At 46.6% G+C, this 18,520-nt stretch overlaps 1 protein-coding gene across 1 annotated transcript in view; it reads right to left on the reverse strand.

The window, feature by feature from the left end:
* CAST (calpastatin) overlaps positions 1–18,520 on the reverse strand; it is a 70,442-nt gene that overhangs the window by 15,807 nt on the left and 36,115 nt on the right. The window contains exons 4-16 of the mRNA XM_035889759.1: positions 15,533–15,592; positions 9,368–9,418; positions 8,990–9,046; positions 8,703–8,819; positions 7,390–7,473; positions 6,783–6,884; positions 5,476–5,556; positions 5,331–5,384; positions 4,663–4,755; positions 4,407–4,502; positions 3,612–3,707; positions 2,382–2,465; positions 1,398–1,445 (exon numbers count right to left, since the gene is read on the reverse strand). Coding sequence (XP_035745652.1) covers positions 1,398–1,445; positions 2,382–2,465; positions 3,612–3,707; positions 4,407–4,502; positions 4,663–4,755; positions 5,331–5,384; positions 5,476–5,556; positions 6,783–6,884; positions 7,390–7,473; positions 8,703–8,819; positions 8,990–9,046; positions 9,368–9,418; positions 15,533–15,592 — 1,023 coding nt within the window. The remainder of the gene's footprint in view (positions 1–1,397; positions 1,446–2,381; positions 2,466–3,611; positions 3,708–4,406; positions 4,503–4,662; positions 4,756–5,330; positions 5,385–5,475; positions 5,557–6,782; positions 6,885–7,389; positions 7,474–8,702; positions 8,820–8,989; positions 9,047–9,367; positions 9,419–15,532; positions 15,593–18,520) is intronic.

Below are 18,520 nucleotides of genomic sequence, written 5' to 3' on the forward strand. Positions count from 1 at the left end.
CTAAAAAATATTCTAAAAGCTATTTCTAGCTTTTTTGTTTTGCTGGTTTTGGCTTCACAGATCTAAGTTACCAATGATACCGCACGAATATTGGCAAACACATCTTGATCAAAATTGCCTTCTTCAAATTATAAATAGTGGGGTACTGCTGAGAAAAATATTACAACATTACTTCAGTACCCCTGGGATTCGCTGACAGAACAACTACTCAACTATATTTCTGTCTGAGACTGATAGGGGTGGAAAAGCATAGGAACACTTATTCTGCTACTAACCACTTAATTCTTCTGGCATAAGACCTCACGATTCTGTCGTCTTTGGTCTTGTACTAGACTTTAGTCGAACTATGAACCAACCCCCCTTAACTCACGCCACATTCTTCCGCTGGAACTTGCCATCTCTTTTGTGCTCCCTGTGAAGCAGGAAGGCTTGTCTCCCAACGTTCGTGCCTGGCTCCCTCAGAGCACAGCTCCTTTGTTCCTTATGACATGCTCGGCAGGCATGCCTTCTCTGCAGCACTCACACATTACCCACTCAGGACAACTGCATGTCTAAGACTGACACGAAAATTTATAGAGACATAAAGTCTTTTCATCACTGCCTTTGCATTCTTCCATATTTCAGGCTTGAATAATACAAATGACTTCACTTTTCTGCTAAAAAGGCAGAGAGTCATTCTCGCTCAGATTGGTCCTGACCTTCACACTCGTTTCAGAAGAACGGGGGTTACCTGTACTTTCCCAATTTTGGCAGCACTCCTCAACTCACAGTATTTCCAAAGTGAAGCCCTTGGTTTCCGCAGTGCACAGGTCCTTTACTTTTCCTAATTTTTGCTTTCTTCCTGTGCATTTTCAATTAGCCTTTGTAACTTTCTCTTTCAATCTTTTCAACCTATCTTGTACTTTCTAGGCCATGACAGACACTCTCTTCAAAGTCCAAGTTTTTCTTTGCGATTAGGAGAAAGTCCACGGCAGCTTTTTCCTTCTTTCCAGTTGTGTTCCCTTGTATCTGACGACTGATGAGAGGAAACTGTCAGGAAAACAAAACATTTTCCTTCCTTGCCTCTCTCTGTCCTTCAACAGGTCCAGCAGACTTCCAGAGCATACCTTACAGTAACTCCCCACACAGCTTTTCTTTGTGTCAGCAGTTATTTCGGTAACTCTCCCCTATCTGTGTAATCTCTAAACCTTTTTCTTACCACGAGCTCTTCATTCACAGACAGTGAATTTCAATAAAATCAACCTTCACTTGACACTTCAGATCAGCAGGTTTCGTGCAAGGAAGTAAACACACAAGCAGACCGAGAGACTTACTTGATGGCAGAGAGAGAAGCGATGACAGGGAGGGAGAAAACAGGGTCTGTAGTCACACTTCTACAACAGTGTCAGTTTACTAACCTTAGGTTTTTCTTCAGGCTTTGGCAATATTGGTTTTCCATCTTTATCCTAAAAGTAAAAGTAAATGTTACTGACATTTTTCCATTGTTATCTGAAGGGCCGTACTCCGTAATCACCAGCAAAACAATACAAAATAAATGATAGACACAAGATGAAATCAGTGACACGGTAACAGGAATTCCCCTAAACACGGGGAATTCGTACATGGCCAGGTAAGTGGATAAAAAAAAGCAAATGTGATGTCAGCACAATACAAATGGGCCAAAAGACCAAAAAGTGTTCATTCCTACCAGTATCAATATGCAGCGGGAATTAAGCAGCAAAACAAGCTTTGAGTGCAAAAAACAAACTCTGGCACTCGAACAATTAAGGGGTTAAATCCCAGGTCTGTAGTCAGGCAGTCTTGAAATCTCTAAAGGAGGGGTAAAACTGCTCCTTTCAAAACAGAATGTAAACATTCAGCTCCAGCAAGGCCAGCCATACATATAGCAACCTCGTTAACATCAGCACTACTAATAACTTGCAAAAACTTCCAGTTCTGAACTTAATAGAAAACACACCTCAGTTCTACTGGTGTTTTGCTTAACCTTGAACAAATCTCCATCACCTGAAGTGACAGTCCGAAAAAATGAGTGTAATTTCCATACTGGTTTACAACTGTGCTTCAAGGTTACATTACAAAGCAATACTCTGTGAAGGGGTGGATTTTACAAGGCTGATGTCCCACACTGGAAACAAGGAACACCCCTCCTGGAGAAGGAATGTGTGACCTGGGAGGATCAGATCTTTGCTCAGATTGCCCAAAAATCCCAGTCACGCCCACAAAGGAAGGGAAGGAAACGAGAGATACAGCAGTGACCAACAGGAGAAAGCCACTGATTAAACACTAGTATTGCTTGTTTTCCACACATTCTTTCCCTCACTGTGACCACAGAAAGCATCAGGTGCCCTATTTACAAAGCAATGGAGATGGAAAAAGCTTACCAGCTCCGGTGTTAGCCTGTACTCTGGAGGTATCGTATCATCACGTTCTCCAGCTTTTTCTTCTTTTTTCTCTTTAGCTTTTGCCTTAAAAAGAACAAAATAAATCACTTAGAGAAATTAGGAAGAAACCTTAAAGTACACTCAACTTCAGCCTACTGTTTGAAGAAGTACTAGCATCAGATAAAATTATTCCATATACCAAGATACTTAAAATCCTCAATTTAGTCCTATCAAACTTCTGTGGTAAAATCATCACGGCTTAAGAATCGATGTCATATGCGAATACAGCTGTATTATTTTAAATTCCAAAAAACTTCAGACACTATTCAGAGCTGTAACCTTGTGGCAGGGACTTTTAGAACTTTTGGGGCGTACAAAATCCTCAGGTTTCCTTGGATTTTATCACTCTGATTATACAAGGTGTCATTCTGTATCTTTTTCCATCACTCCTGCAGAAACACAGCTTTTAATTCTCTGGACCTCCTTCACAAAGCAATGCATCCACCGAGTTATTTGAAGGCCCAGACTGACTGAATCTGCAATACAACATGCTCTTTCTTTGTCAGAATTGAGCTCCGGCATCTTCTCTCAGCAACAAATGATTTTCTACTATTTCTCTGTCATTTGTTTGCTCTGGGCTGTAAGTGAAGACGGGGGAAAATAACTGGTACTAGTACGGTTATAGGCAGAGTTTGCAAAATTAAACTAAAAAGGCAAAAGTTAACATAGGGCTCACTGTTAAAATCTAACTTGAAGAAAAACTGAAGTCTTACAAGGCACAGTGAAAGGCAAGACCCAAATTAGGAAAAAAATGGGGTCCAATGAGGTCCAATAGAAAAAGGATCATGTGCACCAAAACCCCCACGAGTTAATTAAAAATCAAACAGCAAATACATGCAAAACAAAGGCTTGCTCTACGCTGTACCCAGTGCTTGGGGAGAAAAAGAGAGCAACTGTAGCTAACACAGGGCAAGGTGTATGTATGCTTGTGTAGCCAATTGAAACAGTTAGTTTCCTAGACCACCTTGGTATATTCTATTCTAGCTGTATCCACTTGGGATTTCTTCTTCTCTTAATTTTCTTAATCACATAACACCCAGACATTCTGTAGGCTTTTGAAATGGAAGTCGCTTTGTAACTATTTTACACATTTGTACAGCACCTAACAAGGAGGACTCGGGATTCCACGGGAGAGTCTGAAAGCTGCTGTAAAAAGCAGTAAGACTGTACCTCTGACACCTCTACAACCGGGCTGAGATCTTCAGGTTCGGGTTCAGGTCCACCGAGAGTATCAAGAAGAGCTTCCACTGCATCATCTTTAATTTCCTGTATTAAGAAAATACGCAAGTAATTTTATTATGTCTTTAAATTGACACAGGTTTTACCTTGCACATCTTTTATGCTGTATATGAAGTAAACAGCTAGCACCAGATGGTCATTTCTGTTTGGCTTTACCTGATTTCCTTAACATCACATTACAGGATATAGCAAATTAGGTGGTAAGATTAGCACAGTCTAATCAAGGCCTACCTCCTCTTAAGGAGGGGGAAAAAAAGCAAAAAAAACAGAAGCAAAAAAAAGGCAGCACAGTATCATGTAACACAATCGCCGTATGCTTTGAAATGGCAAACCCAGAAAGCGTAAGGTCACTCTTGCTCTCTACAGAGGAAAAAAGAAAGGTTTGCAAAACATGAGAAAACTACATCGCATCCAAGTTTTAAACACACCTCACATAGCTGACGAAACACAACCATTTTTCTAGGCTGTTGCCTCTAGTCAGAAGAACTACAGTTATTCTGCAGAATTATCCAGAAGCCACGATCACCTGACCCAGTAAGGCTGGATTTTAGGGTACAGCTAAGAGGCTGAGCAATGGCGATTCCTATTACCCCTACACTTTCTGTGATAAACAGGATTTACAACTGAAGGATGATGAGCATCTTTACAGAATCAGGCACACAGAATATGACAAGTGCCTGGAAATGTTAATGAGAAGTTAACCAGCCGAAGAGTGACTGCGTATACCTCTTTCGACTTTTTCTTCTCCGTAGGAGGAACTGAGGTCTTGACCGAACTAGCTGCTTGTGCTTGCACGACTTCCTCTTCCTTGCTTGGTTTCTTCTATGTAAACACAAAATGAGAGATATGGAATTACAGGCAAATATGCAAAAATAAAAAGAAGGGGAAAATGTCAATATCATTTTAAAGCAAAATATTTAACATAATAATGGCAATGTTTCATTGCAATAAAGGCACGCAATGGCAAGAGAAATATCAATACCTCTGTCAGAGTCTTCTTTTCTTCAGCAGAAGCAGTACTACAGGTGAAGTCAGATGACAGGGCCTCTGCAAGCTCATCCTCTGTCATTGGTTTCTGAGCAAGAAATTGCAAACTAGGTTATGATTATTAAAGTTCAAATATCAATGCTGTCGAACAGTTTAAACTCTGAGTGTGCTCCATGCTTACTCACACAGTGACCTCATAAGAACATGTTGCTGCCACAGAAGAAACAAAGATACTTCCCCTCACTGGTTGGTTAATTTTTTTAGATAAGCTTTTATTTGTTAAACTTACAAACAAAATTAAGCTGTCTTACAGAATTCTCTTGCTAAGTATAGGAATTCAAGTAATCCTTGCTAAAGACATTACAAAGAGATTCCTGCATGCACAGCTAGTACTTCTTCCCTTGGTTATTATTATGCCCAGTATCTCTATGAGCATTGGACTTGTTTCAGCTTCAGTCAGTGTCCTGAAAATCCCTACTTCTTTATTCAAAAAATCTGTGCCAAATTCTGCTTAGTTTTATCCATGTTATCTGGCACCCCACAGCCCTCTCCCACTTCCTGGGATTTTTGGAAGACAGGCAACACTTAAATTTTCCTAGGAATCTAGTGATAACTGGGTTATTTTCACCTTCCAATAAAAAAGAAAACCAAAAAAAGTCTTACTTCATCTCTTTCATCTATTTTTGGTGGGACTCCATCTTTGCCATCCCCTTTGCCCTAAAACAAGAGTCAATTTTGTAGTAAATGCAAAACAAAAACATACAATATGAAAGAAAACACACATCAAGAATATTTTAAACTCACTGACCTTCAGCAATTTAACATACTCTGGAGGGAGACTACCTTCCCGTTTACCCATTTCTTCCAAGTACCTTGAAGATATGGCTTCCTACGAAAAGGACACACACATTAGTGGTTTTGTACTCTTGTTTGTTGAAATAAATTTCTAACGTAAAGCTATCTGCAGTGATACTTCTGGAAGAAAAACGCGAGGGCTGGCTGGGTCAGAGGGCCCGTCCTGGACCGTGACTGTGTGGTGTCTTTCAGAATCTCGAGTCACGCATATGCATCTCGACTAGCTTCGACAGTGCGCGTCATCCAGCAAAACTCTGCATTGCCACTGCCAGGGTCCTTTTGCACTGACACATGCCACTTCAGTGTCTCAGACCATAGAATTTTAATTTAGATTTCTAAGTTCCAGAATTTTCATCATGGCTGAGTACTGCACTGAGCCACTGAGCTCATAATCTTAATCCTTGTATGTTACTCTCCCATTCTAGCTCAGAAAAGGCATGCATTCTTCCCCAAATTCTCAATGTTTTACTCTTTCTCAAGTAGAAATGAAATCTCCAGGCTCGTTTACGCTCTCTTACACCTCCATCACTGCCTTTTGCAAATCCACTGGAGCCCATGCCTGTAATTCACTTCAAAAAGCAACAAACTTGCTTTGTTGACATTTTGCTGTTTTCTACTGCGATACTTAGATAGAATCATAGAATCACAGAATGTTTTGGGTTGGAAGGGACCCCCAGAGGTCACCCAGCCCAAGCCCCCTGCAGGAGCAGGGACACCTTGAACCACATCAGGTTGCTCACAGCCCCATCCAACCTGGCCTGGAATGTTCCCAGGGATGGGGCCTCCACCCCCTCTCAGGGCAACCCCTGCCAGGGTTTCACCACCCTCACTGGAAAGAATTTCTTCCTTAGATCCAGTCTAAACCTGCCCTGCTTCAGTTTAAAGCCATCCCCCCTTGTCCTGTCCCAGCTGGCCCTGCTAAAGAGATTTTCCCCCTCTTTCCTATAGGCCCCCTTTAGGTACTGAAAGGCCGCACTCAGCTCTGCCCGCAGCCTTCTCCTCTCCAGGCTGAACAACCCCAACTCCCTCAGCCTGTCCTCATAGCAGAGGGGCTCCAGCCCTCGGAGCATTTTTGTGGCCCTCATACCTGTGTCGAATTTCTGTACTGCTGAAAACACCACTAAAATGCAACTGTGCAAACTCTGTTTTACCTCTTAGCAGATCAAAGCGACAAATACTGGATCAATGCAGTAGTGAGCAACTACAGACACATTTTAGAGATGAATGTTCTAAAAAATAAAAATAGTAAACGTAAATTACCGTAACCTCTGGACCAGTGTAAACAGGACTAGTAGGCACATCATCTTCAGGACCACCTAGGGTATCTATGAGGCTATCTAGTGCCGACTCATCCATACCAGGCTAAAAAATAAGCAGATCATTACAGAAGTTATCACCATGTACGCAGGAAAAAAAAATAAATCTGAGTCATCTGGTTAATCTGTAGAAAACTCCTGGAAACCAAACCAAAAGCTTTCTTTCAGTAGGTCCTGCACTTGCTTAATTTTTCAGTGAGAACTGTTCTTAAACTGGTTCCCCACGGTCAGTTACAAGATCGTTTGCATTTATATACCAGCTGACATACATGTGTATGTATACAAACGTAACCGAAGACAAAGAGTACTCAGTTCTATGCTACTCGTGGTAAAAGTGATTTTAAGTTAAGTCCTATTCGAGAAAACACAACTGACACAGCACTAGTGTATTACCCATTCTTTCAGACAGTCCTTCACCACCATACGTTAACTACTACATCCCAATACAGTTACCCATTTGTTTTTTCTGAAACTGAAGCATTTCCGAGAGAGAAACACTCTCAGAGACGTTTTTACAAGGGAAGCATTTGCCTGGGACTGTGTTTACCAACCTCGGTACTGGACTTATCAGCTGCAGCAACCACACTTGCACCCGCCGCGCCTGCACCCGCTGCGGCCATCTTCTCAGACTCAGGCTGCAGAAGTGAGAGAAAAATTAAGAGATGGCTTTATTATACAGCTCTTTGTTAAAAGTTCTAGAGACAAAACAAAGTAAAACAGAGGTGTTCCGCTCAGGCGTGATGTGCTGGTGTGGCCGGGGCAGCGCGGGCGTGCGTGGCAGCAGCGGGCGCGGGGCTGTGTTTGGGGGTGTGCTGGGAACAGCGCTGAGCACCCCGCCATGGGTTCGTTCCTGCTGACCCCAACCGACCCCAGGGGTACCCACACCGTATGGCGTCACGTGCAGTATAGAAACCGGGGGAAGAAGGAAGGGGGGGCGTTGGGAGCGATGGCCTTTGCCTGCCCCAGTCACCGTTACGGGGGATGGAGCCCGGCTGTCCTGGGGGGGCTGAGCACCCCCTGCCATGGGAAGCAGGGAAGGAATCCCTTGGGTTGCTCTGCTTGCACGCACGGCTTTTGCTTCTCCTGTTAACCTGCCTTTATCTCAGCCCAGGAGCTTTCCCACTTTTACCCTTCCGATTCTCTCCCCCATCCCAATGGGGGGCAGCGAGCGAGTGGCTGCGGGGGCTGAGCTGCCGGCCGGGGTTAAACCACGACACATGCAGATCTGTTGTCCCTTTCATCTACACTTCGACAGATGAGACGGTCCCTTCTGTCCACCTTCAGCAGTGAACGGGCAAGGGAAGAGACTGAGAAAGAACCAGTTACACCCACGCAGGTGCAAGGAACTTGCAAAAAGCTTGCGTGAATGACAGAGGAGCCCCGAACACGTAACACCCGGGAACAGGCCGACAATTCTGCTAATCTCAATGTCGCTCGCCTGGCTAACAGCCAGGCTGCCTCGGACACTGGAAACAGATGTATGACGAGGACAAGGAAAGGTGGATGCACATCAGGATCGCCAAGCCACCAGCACAACCAACCAATGCCATCGGGCTGGGCAGCTCTACCTGCAGCTGATGCTTACCCATTAATGCTGTCATGGGCTAGCTGGAAGTGGTATATTTAGGACGTTGTTTAAGTTAATCAGCGGGTAAAATGTGAAGTTGCTAAATCCCAGATTTTAAAGCAGCACAAGGAGGCCTGTCATACACACCTTTAAACACAAGACAGCTTTTGAGCTTTTCTACATTGAAATTTTTGGGGGCCCAGTCTCACTTTACAACAGTCAGCATGAGAATCCATCTTGACATGGATTTCTGACCCCTACAATAAGATAAATAATAACAATTGGATTCTACTATACCTTTGCTGTCTCTATGGAGGTCGCCTGTGGAGGCTGGTCACCTTGAGCTGCAGTTACTTTTCCTGTATTATTTGGTTTAGAAGTTGCTGTTGCAGAAGGTGAGGTTTGGCTTTTTGCCTGTGTAAAGATAAACCATTATCATTAGACAGGGAAATATTTATGGCTGGCTTTGTTTGCTTTGGGTTTTTTAGTTGGGTTTTTTTTTCCCCCAGATTGAGAGAGAGAACACAAATACCACTAGAAGCCCTCGTTTTTTTAAAAAGAGAGAGAGAAGTCATACAACTTACACCATTGGGTTCCTTTTGCTTCTTTTCAGACGGCTGTTTATTTTGGGAGTCTGTTGGCTGTCATAAAATAAAACATTGAGATCATTTACCTTTACCACCATTCAGTGCTATGGATCATGATTTACACTGGTTCAAACAAGCGCCAGACAGATTTAAAGGCGGTTAACAGAACACCCCTTCGGCTGCTGTGAAGCAGCAAAGCGTGCTGACTCTTCCCCCAAACACCGCACGTGTCCACTCCCAGCTCTTCTGCACACAGGTACGTGACTCATCACACGGCAGTCTCACGTGTCGTAGCCAAGAGTTTAGCCTCTTTTTTCAAAGTTAGTCAAAATCCAAAGTACAACAACCCACCAAAGGTGAAAGGTAAGTATTTACCTTGGTTGACTGCGCGTTTTTTCCAGATTCTGTTTTGGCTGTTGGTGCAGACTGAAACATAAGCAACATACATTCAGAGAGATTAATATCCTTTGTTATTTCTAAGGGGTCTGCTTACATAAAGAATATCAGACCGGTTCACCCTCGTGAGCACACATGCTGCGCAACTCATACACAGTGCTTTGGCCTTGCAGCTACAACGTCCTGGCGCAGACCTCCAGAGACCTAGGAGCACTCAAACGTGTGCGAACACACACACACACGCACGCGCCCCTCATATGAAGGACTGAAAAGAGGGAAAGAAGATATTGAACAGATATAATGAACAGTTTGATTTACACCTGAAAATTTTCTGCAGCCATGCCACAAAATCGATTCCTGTGATGCACCTCAAGTGTAAGCACAGTAAGCAATCAATGACCACTAGTAGAAACATGTAGGAATACACACTGGAAAACAAAAGAATAGCTACACCTGATGAGAGGAAAGAAAAATGAAAATGCCAGCCTCCTCACCGTATTTTTCTCACTATTTTTTCTTCACAGAATCCTAGAATCCCAGGTTGGAAGGGACCTCGAGGATCACCTGGCCCAACCTTTCTGGGCAAGAGCCCAGCCCAGACAAGATGCCCCAGTGCCCTGTCCAGCTGAGGCTTGACAGTGTCCAGCGTGGCGGAGTCAACCCCTCCCCTGGGGAGATCATTCCGATGGGTGACTGTTCTCATGGGGAAACATTTCCCTCTTGTGTCCAACTGGGACTTGTGTCCATGCCCCCTTGTCCTCTCCATGGGACCCCTTGTGACAAGGGAGTCTCCATCTTCCCATCTACATGGTGATGAGATCCCCCTGAGCCTCCTTTGCTCCAGGCTGAACAAACCCAGCTCTCCCAGCCCATCCCCATGTGGCTGAGAGAGGCTTCCCAGGGCTTCGATCATCTGGGTGGCCAAGATTGCTCTTGGTACTTCAGCTGTGCTACGATTAACACAGGAAGAGCCAATGTGGCTGCTGGGAAGTCATGCAGAGATGCTGAGGAGAAGGCTGCTGCCAACTGCATGAGCCTGGGAGGCTCTGGCTGCTACGTGGCCAGGGTTGCACCCAGACCCCGCCAGGGCAGCGTGATTTGGTCTGCCAGAACAGCCCTGACGCAGAGAGCAGGCAGGGGAGATGCAGACCCTGAAGCCTGGGCCCCCTCCCCTCGTGAGCACACATGCTGCGCAACTCATACACAGTGCTTTGGCCTTGCAGCTACAACGTCCTGGCGCAGACCTCCAGAGACCTAGGAGCACTCAAACGTGTGCGAACACACACACACACGCACGCGCCCCTCATATGAAGGACTGAAAAGAGGGAAAGAAGATATTGAACAGATATAATGAACAGTTTGATTTACACCTGAAAATTTTCTGCAGCCATGCCACAAAATCGATTCCTGTGATGCACCTCAAGTGTAAGCACAGTAAGCAATCAATGACCACTAGTAGAAACATGTAGGAATACACACTGGAAAACAAAAGAATAGCTACACCTGATGAGAGGAAAGAAAAATGAAAATGCCAGCCTCCTCACCGTATTTTTCTCACTATTTTTTCTTCACAGAATCCTAGAATCCCAGGTTGGAAGGGACCTCGAGGATCACCTGGCCCAACCTTTCTGGGCAAGAGCCCAGCCCAGACAAGATGCCCCAGTGCCCTGTCCAGCTGAGGCTTGACAGTGTCCAGCGTGGCGGAGTCAACCCCTCCCCTGGGGAGATCATTCCGATGGGTGACTGTTCTCATGGGGAAACATTTCCCTCTTGTGTCCAACTGGGACTTGTGTCCATGCCCCCTTGTCCTCTCCATGGGACCCCTTGTGACAAGGGAGTCTCCATCTTCCCATCTACATGGTGATGAGATCCCCCTGAGCCTCCTTTGCTCCAGGCTGAACAAACCCAGCTCTCCCAGCCCATCCCCATGTGGCTGAGAGAGGCTTCCCAGGGCTTCGATCATCTGGGTGGCCAAGATTGCTCTTGGTACTTCAGCTGTGCTACGATTAACACAGGAAGAGCCAATGTGGCTGCTGGGAAGTCATGCAGAGATGCTGAGGAGAAGGCTGCTGCCAACTGCATGAGCCTGGGAGGCTCTGGCTGCTACGTGGCCAGGGTTGCACCCAGACCCCGCCAGGGCAGCGTGATTTGGTCTGCCAGAACAGCCCTGACGCAGAGAGCAGGCAGGGGAGATGCAGACCCTGAAGCCTGGGCCCCTTCCCCTGCCAGGGTGGCAGCCCCACGCGTCCCCTGGAGCCGGCGGGGGACACCAGTATCACACCTCCTTGCACAACGTCCACCTGCAGCGGAGAAGCTTTGACTCTGCTTGGGAAGTACGAGGCCACAGACAGCAGCATTCCTTGCCCCCTCCACCCTTCTAATGCAATGAGCGTAGCTGAAGTTACTAGGAGGCAAATAATAGAGCTTTTTCCCCCAGCAGCCCATTAAAAGTCAGTGAACAACCAAAAAAACCCCCAAAAAACCTATTAGGCAGTAATTTAAATTTTTTCATTGCTTTGTAATGTTTTCATTTCAGCTGCCAAACATTAATTACCATTTAGATATATCCAGCTTGTTTTCTGGGTGACCACATAGAGAAATTTGCTGAATTTGTTTACCATTTGCTATGCAAGTATTCACAACCACACACCGAACCACAGACACTTGACTGGGAAATCTGAACATGCCTATGAACACAGACACCAGGCAAACGCTTGGCAAAGGTCTTGAAGCGGTAGAGCAGAGTAAAGGACACAACACCACAGGCAGGTAAGTCACAAGAAGTAAAATATTGATAGAGAGGGAGGACAAAAACTTCCCAGACTCCAAAGTGGAGAAAAAAATTATAAATAAAAATAATAAAAATCACTTAACCTCTCAGATTCCCCCCTTTGGATCTTCTCTTGACGTCTGACCTGATTAGAACACAGTACTTCTCAGGTTCAGACATACTTTATATGCTTGTACATCCTTGTATTTGTTTATTTGCATTTCTGTCAACGCCTGACAACAGCTGTACAGAACATAAATTAAAATTCTCAGCCTGCCAAACCGGCTATTAGCAACTGCATGCCTTTTTTTTCATACTGTAAATATTACTTTACTAAATACTTAATGTATTTTTTGTGTAGGGTATGCATTATCCATTATTCTTGTATTCTTTTTAAAAGTGCAGAACTACTCATACTATAAATTTATCTATGACAATAATGAAGAATATATGGACTCAGATGGGCGGTGCTTTGATTCAAGACAGATACACGAAGATGCTAAGGCCACATTAAAACAGATGATCACAAACACACACACGCTCACACACAGACACACCTATTCAGATACGCTTTTAGCAATAACAAAGTTCAGGCCCAATTAAAAAAAAAGAAAATATTATGAGGCAAGTCAAACCAACAATTTTGGTAGGAGACTATACATTCAAAGGCAATATTCAGCTATCCTTCAAACGGGGTCAGTTGTGAGCAGTCACAGCCTGAAGCCATAGCATCGGTTCACTGCGTACACTGAAATCCTAGGAGAAAAAGATGTTCCACCTCCCCCTCCACTGCCTGCACCCGCCCGCACTGTGCCAGTATCTGAGAGGCCGCGTTTTAAACCGACTCAGGAAAATGAAAAATAGCCTGGAAAAGAAAAAAATAGTATTTTTTAACTAGTTCCCAAGTTTCCAGCGCCGTGGCACAAACACGAGCAGAAGGGGGAAGCCGACCAGGACGCGTTTTCGCGGCGGCGGTGGCAGCAGCCTGCTTCCTCCGGTCCCCCAGCAAAAGCCACCACGGGCTGCCTGCTCTCCAACCTTTCCACCCAACCCTCGGGGCTCCGCCGCACAACAAGAAGTTCCACATTCCTTCCCCTGCCGCAGTAACTTGCAGCTTTCTCCCAGGGGCACAACGCTGAGGGTCGATTTGCAACAAGGGATTCAGAGAACTGAAAGCTGGAGAGGGGTCCAGAGCACGTTCGAGAGAAGCTGCATGCTAGGGAGACCCTACGACAGAGAAATGAGACGTGGCTATGGCCGGCAGTTAGGAAAGAGCTGTTAATTTGTAAGAAATTTAGGACTAAAACCAAAAGTGACTCAGCAACCTTGTTTCTTTTCAAAGAAGTCTACTGTGAACATGCGGATGATTTGCTTAGTCCAGCAGGAGGAAGGCATTAATGATGCAGCAGACCCTAAAAGAAAACATTAATTGCCTTACACGTGCAAACGCAGGGCATTGTTTCCAGGGGATCTGTGTCTGCCAGTCTCACAGCACTGAAGCAGGGTAGGCCTCTGCGGCTCTCTTTCTGTCTTACAAACACCGGTTTTAAAGGTCCGATCACGCATTTACCACATTCTTCTAGAGCTATTTCAAATTTCCAGCAGTGAGAGACCGTAACTGCTTCCAGCCAGCTGGCTGGGTCACACCGCATGGAGAACAGCACCAGTAACAAACGCGACCCCAGTGAGTTTGCTCACAAAGACGCCAGAAGGTGAAGCTGGAGACTTGCAGACTCCTTCATTCCAAGTAACGATGAACATGCACAAATGGAAGTGGCTTAATTGTCGTCCAGCTCACTGCCACCACGTGTGCACGGAGGAAAAGGGTTTTAAACGGTCGAGGGGAATGTAACAGCTCACTTCAAGACGGAGCCAGGCTCTCCCCAGAGATGCAGGCTGACGTGGTGAAGGGAGGCTGAAGGGTTAACAAGAGGACCTTTGTGAAGCCAACTGGAGATCCATCTTAAATTGCTAGCATTGTGTTTTAGATTAACTTACTAATCATATGAATTAAACTACAGATAAGAAACTAACACTGTAGGGAGTGTGGAAGAGGAGAGATGAGTAGGAAATGGCCCATCTTTGTTACGGGCCTTGGAAGGCCTGTAGGAGAACAAAGCGTCCAGCACTTTGAGGATGGCCAATGTCGGAATGGGGCTAGCCAACGTTGGTATGGGGATAGCCAAGGCTGGGGAGCCGGTTGGTACCGGCTGTGCTGTTCTGACAGGGGAATAAGGGGGGTGGAAGCTGGAGGTCACCAAAAGGACAAGGTGAAGAAGAGGAGTGGATGAAGCAAACGACCCCTGAAGACCACCGACTCAAATCACTGAGCACGCGCAGTCGGGAGGGACTTATGGAAATGACCTCTGGAAACTAATGTTAATACGAAGCGGGGACAGGTTCTGCCTATGGATAGGGGCATTGGGCAACTTCATGTATAGGTAACACTTTGCTGCATATGAACGGGGCAAGCTGCCGCGTGGAGGTGCGCACGGCTTTGGTGGGACGGCCCCCGTGCTGCCCCGCGCTGAATCACCATACCGACTGTGCAGGCTGGCAGACGGGGGAGGCTGTTTCCGCACGTCACCTTTTCTCCGTGGGAGTCAGTGCCTCAGCCCTCCCCCTCGGAGCAGCGCTGGGTCTGGGCACCAACGCTCCGCTGGAGTCGGCACCCCAGCAGCTCCTGGCCAGGGATCATGCCCCGTCCCCGAGCCGGGGCCCGGCCCCGGGCTTTGCTGCCGCACAGGTCCCCGCGGGCCTCGCGTGGTGTGCAGGGGTGCGTTGGTTTCACTGCTACGAGTACGGAAAACTAAGGAATGAGGGAATCATTAATCACTTGTTTGAATAATGTGCGTAAATTCTGTTAGGCAACAGAGGCGTAAGCGAGGATTATGACTCTCTTCTAACAAGTGAAGGACATGATTGATGACACAGCTTCGGCACCCAGGCAGTTCTAGCCACGAGACAAGACAGAACAAGCGTAAAGGACAAAGGCAAGGAAGCTGGCAGACAGACAAAGATACGAGATTAACGATAAAATGCAATTATACATACGCTAAAAGCTGAGACTTGTCCCGAATTCTTTGAATATGTGAAAAATTATCATTAGGTAAATAAGCCTGCAATTACACTGGGGGGAGCTAGATACATGTCACGAAGTGTGACTGAGCTAAAATTAAAATTAGTATTGCTGTCACAAAATCCTCCGAGTACTTTGTGCAGCGTTTTTTACATATTTTTTGAAGAGGAAACTAAGCTGCAGAGAAGAAACACGCAAAGTCGAGTCGCTCAGTGTCAAAGTATTAAAAAAAGAAATTCCATTGCTTCATGTGTTTGTGCCTAACTGCAAGCATGCATTTCTCAGAAATTCGTACCTTTGCCTCAGATGGCTTCATAATTTGTGGTTTTGATGCATCCACAGAGGGGGGCTGCTTCTGAGGGGGGAAAAAAAAAAAGCAAATTAATTAATTTCACCTTTGTTACACATACTACTGTTAAGCAGGCATAAGCAACCCGAATTAATCAGGTATCCAGCTAAAAATTAAGAATATTATTGAAAATTAGAGTTATCATTTTAGATCCTCTGTCTTGTCTGCAATTCTACGACGCACATATGTAGGATTTCAACAGCGTGATGCCCACAGATCTTCTCACAACATTGTTTTTTCTCTGACATGTACTGAAAGCAAATTTTATATCAACTATCAAAACAAACTCAAATCCTGCTCTCACACTGAAGTATCTATACACTTACTGTGCAGGGTTCTTCCACATTTCTTTTTTTTGTCCAAAAATTGTGCTTCTGCTTTTACTAGTTTGCCACACAAAATATTTAACACTAAATCAGCAAACGCAAAGACATCGAGATAAAAAGGAATAATTAACCTGTACGCAGCACGCAGAGAGGTGTCTCCACACCCCATGCAACCCTTTCGGAAAAGCTGCAAAGACACGGTGTGTTTTCCCAGCTTCAGTGACATTAATCCGAGCACAGCACGTTTTAATTCTGCTGTCACCGTATCAGACTTCAATGCCCAGAAATTAATGTTCTGTCTCATCAATACTTTATAGAGATGTAACACCACCTCCCCATACCTGCTGCATGTGCCTCTGCACAAAGCTGTATTTGCCGTCTCGATCACAGCAACACGCTCACAGTTTACATTTAAATGAGAACAGCACGAGTTACCCATTTGTCTATGTTTTTTCTTCATGTTTACCGTGCCGCTTGCTGTATGCAAACCACGCACTGCCGGAATGAACTCCGAAGCCGTATTACTATTCCATACCCGGGGTGACTTCTTACGTCCCCATGGAAAATTTCCTCATTTCCAGAACTTTTCGTAGCGCAAGCATTTCTCAACAGCAAGACAACAGTTGCACAGGATTCAAAAGGCGCGCTACAGCGACGACAGTGCGCTCTCCCCGCCAGCGGGTACGGTACCTTGCGCACCTCAGCGGGAAGTTTGGCTACTCTAATAATTGCAGTTGTCACACTACAGAAACGTAAGCAAATAATATCTGCTTCTACATATGTACATACGTACAGATTGACTACATAACCGATGGGAACTTTTGTGTGGGTGGAGACGTACACAGGAATGTACAGAGACTCCCACATCAGGACAGGGAACAAAAGCGTTTAAACAACCTCTTTATGTATTTCCACCACCACCATCAGTTAATCTGTAGGCGACACCGTATTTTTCTGAATTTGCCCTTTAATAGTTTTTCCTTTCCTTTCTTCTCCATGAAATCATCCTGAATTCCTTCTACGTGACTAACAAGTAGGTATCTGTTCTACACCTTCGTATTACTCACCCTAGTCCCTGTCCATTTAATAAAAACACATTTATCTGAGCCCTTCTCTCTTCCCCGCCTCTGCAAACCCCGACCAAGCCTTTTTCTTACAATACAGGGAAAAGTTCCTTCCCAAGTTCCAGCACAGCAGCACCACTGCAACCTGCAGAGATGAGTGAAAACCTCCCAAAGAAACCTGCTTCTCTCTACCGGGTCAGCTGGGTGGCAGTAACTAGCAGCAACTATGAGTGCTCATGGAGGAAGAAGAGTAGCTCTGGGGATAGAATCATAGAATTGTTTAGGTTAGCAAAGCCCTCTAAGCTCCCCCAGCCCAACCGCTCCCCTACCCCTGCCATCCCACCCCCAAACCCTGGCCCTCAGCACCGCCCCTGCCCGGCTGTTAAATCCCCCCAGGGCTGGGGACTCGACCCCTTCCCTGGGCAGCCCCTTCCAATGTCTAAAGAACATAAAGCAGTGCTTGTGGTAATCTGCTCCAGGCTGAACCCCCCCAGCTCCCCCAGCCGCTCCCCAGCAGCCTGGGGCTCCAGACCCCTCCCCAGCTTTGTGGCTCTCCTCCGGACACGCTCCAGCAATGCAACGTCTTTCTTGTAGCGAGGGGCCCAAAACAGTTGAATGCATGGCTGCTGATGGGTGGCTACGCAGAATGCCAAGCCATCCTCTCCAAAACACTCAGGGTTGGTCTGAGGAAACAAACCCTGTCCTGGGTGGAGAGTGGTGGCACCGCCATGAAGGCCACCACAGTGCCACACCACCACCATCTTCCAGCTCCCTCGTGGGCACAGTGTACCTCGCTTCATTTACGGCACGTTTTGCCCAAAATCCCCACTATTCAGGGCCTCCAATTTTCCACTTGCTGCCCAAAAAGAGCCACTGCAAGGAGGAAGGGCGTCCTTGCCCTTCCCAGCCCTTTAGTGCTCGGGGTCTGCAACCACGCGGAGCCTTGCAGATTGACAGCGCAGGAACCCGCCACGGCGCAGCCCCTCGCTCGGTGGCCAGCAGGCAGCTGGTCCAGGCCAGCCCGACTCTGGGGGACGGCTCTTTACATGGCTTGCTCTGTTCTCCTCTTCCGAGGGCTGTGCGCCGCGGCCGGCCGTGCCCGGCTGTTTTCGGGCTGTGTTTGCCGCAGCCCGGCAGTTGGCCTGCAGAAGGGGCGAAGCAACACACGGACGCGTGTCAGGCGTGGAGGTAAATATTAAAAAGCTGCCTAGCAACCGGCATAATAACCGCAGTTTTTGCTGCCTTGTTAGGGACGCCCCGGAGGGCAGCGACGGCAGCAGATGGAAAAATGAGCGTCATCGGCGCTGACGCCGGTTCCTCCTGTAGCTGTGCCCCCCGCTCCCTGCCCGGACGGAGGTGCGGGTGCTGGAGGATGCGGGGCCAGCCCCGGTCCTGGCCTGGTGGGAAGGTCCCCTGTGAGCGAGGGGGCAGCCGGGGGTCCCAGCCCCGGGACGGCTGCTGCACGGCTCTTTGGAAAGCACCTCTGCGAGCTGGGAGAGGGGGCGAGCTCCACGGCAAAGCATCCGGGACCACGGGCAGCCAGC

This window comes from Egretta garzetta, unplaced genomic scaffold, assembly GCF_000687185.1.
Source record: "Egretta garzetta isolate BGI_Z169 unplaced genomic scaffold, ASM68718v1 scaffold602, whole genome shotgun sequence".
NCBI classification, from domain to species: domain Eukaryota; kingdom Metazoa; phylum Chordata; class Aves; order Pelecaniformes; family Ardeidae; genus Egretta; species Egretta garzetta.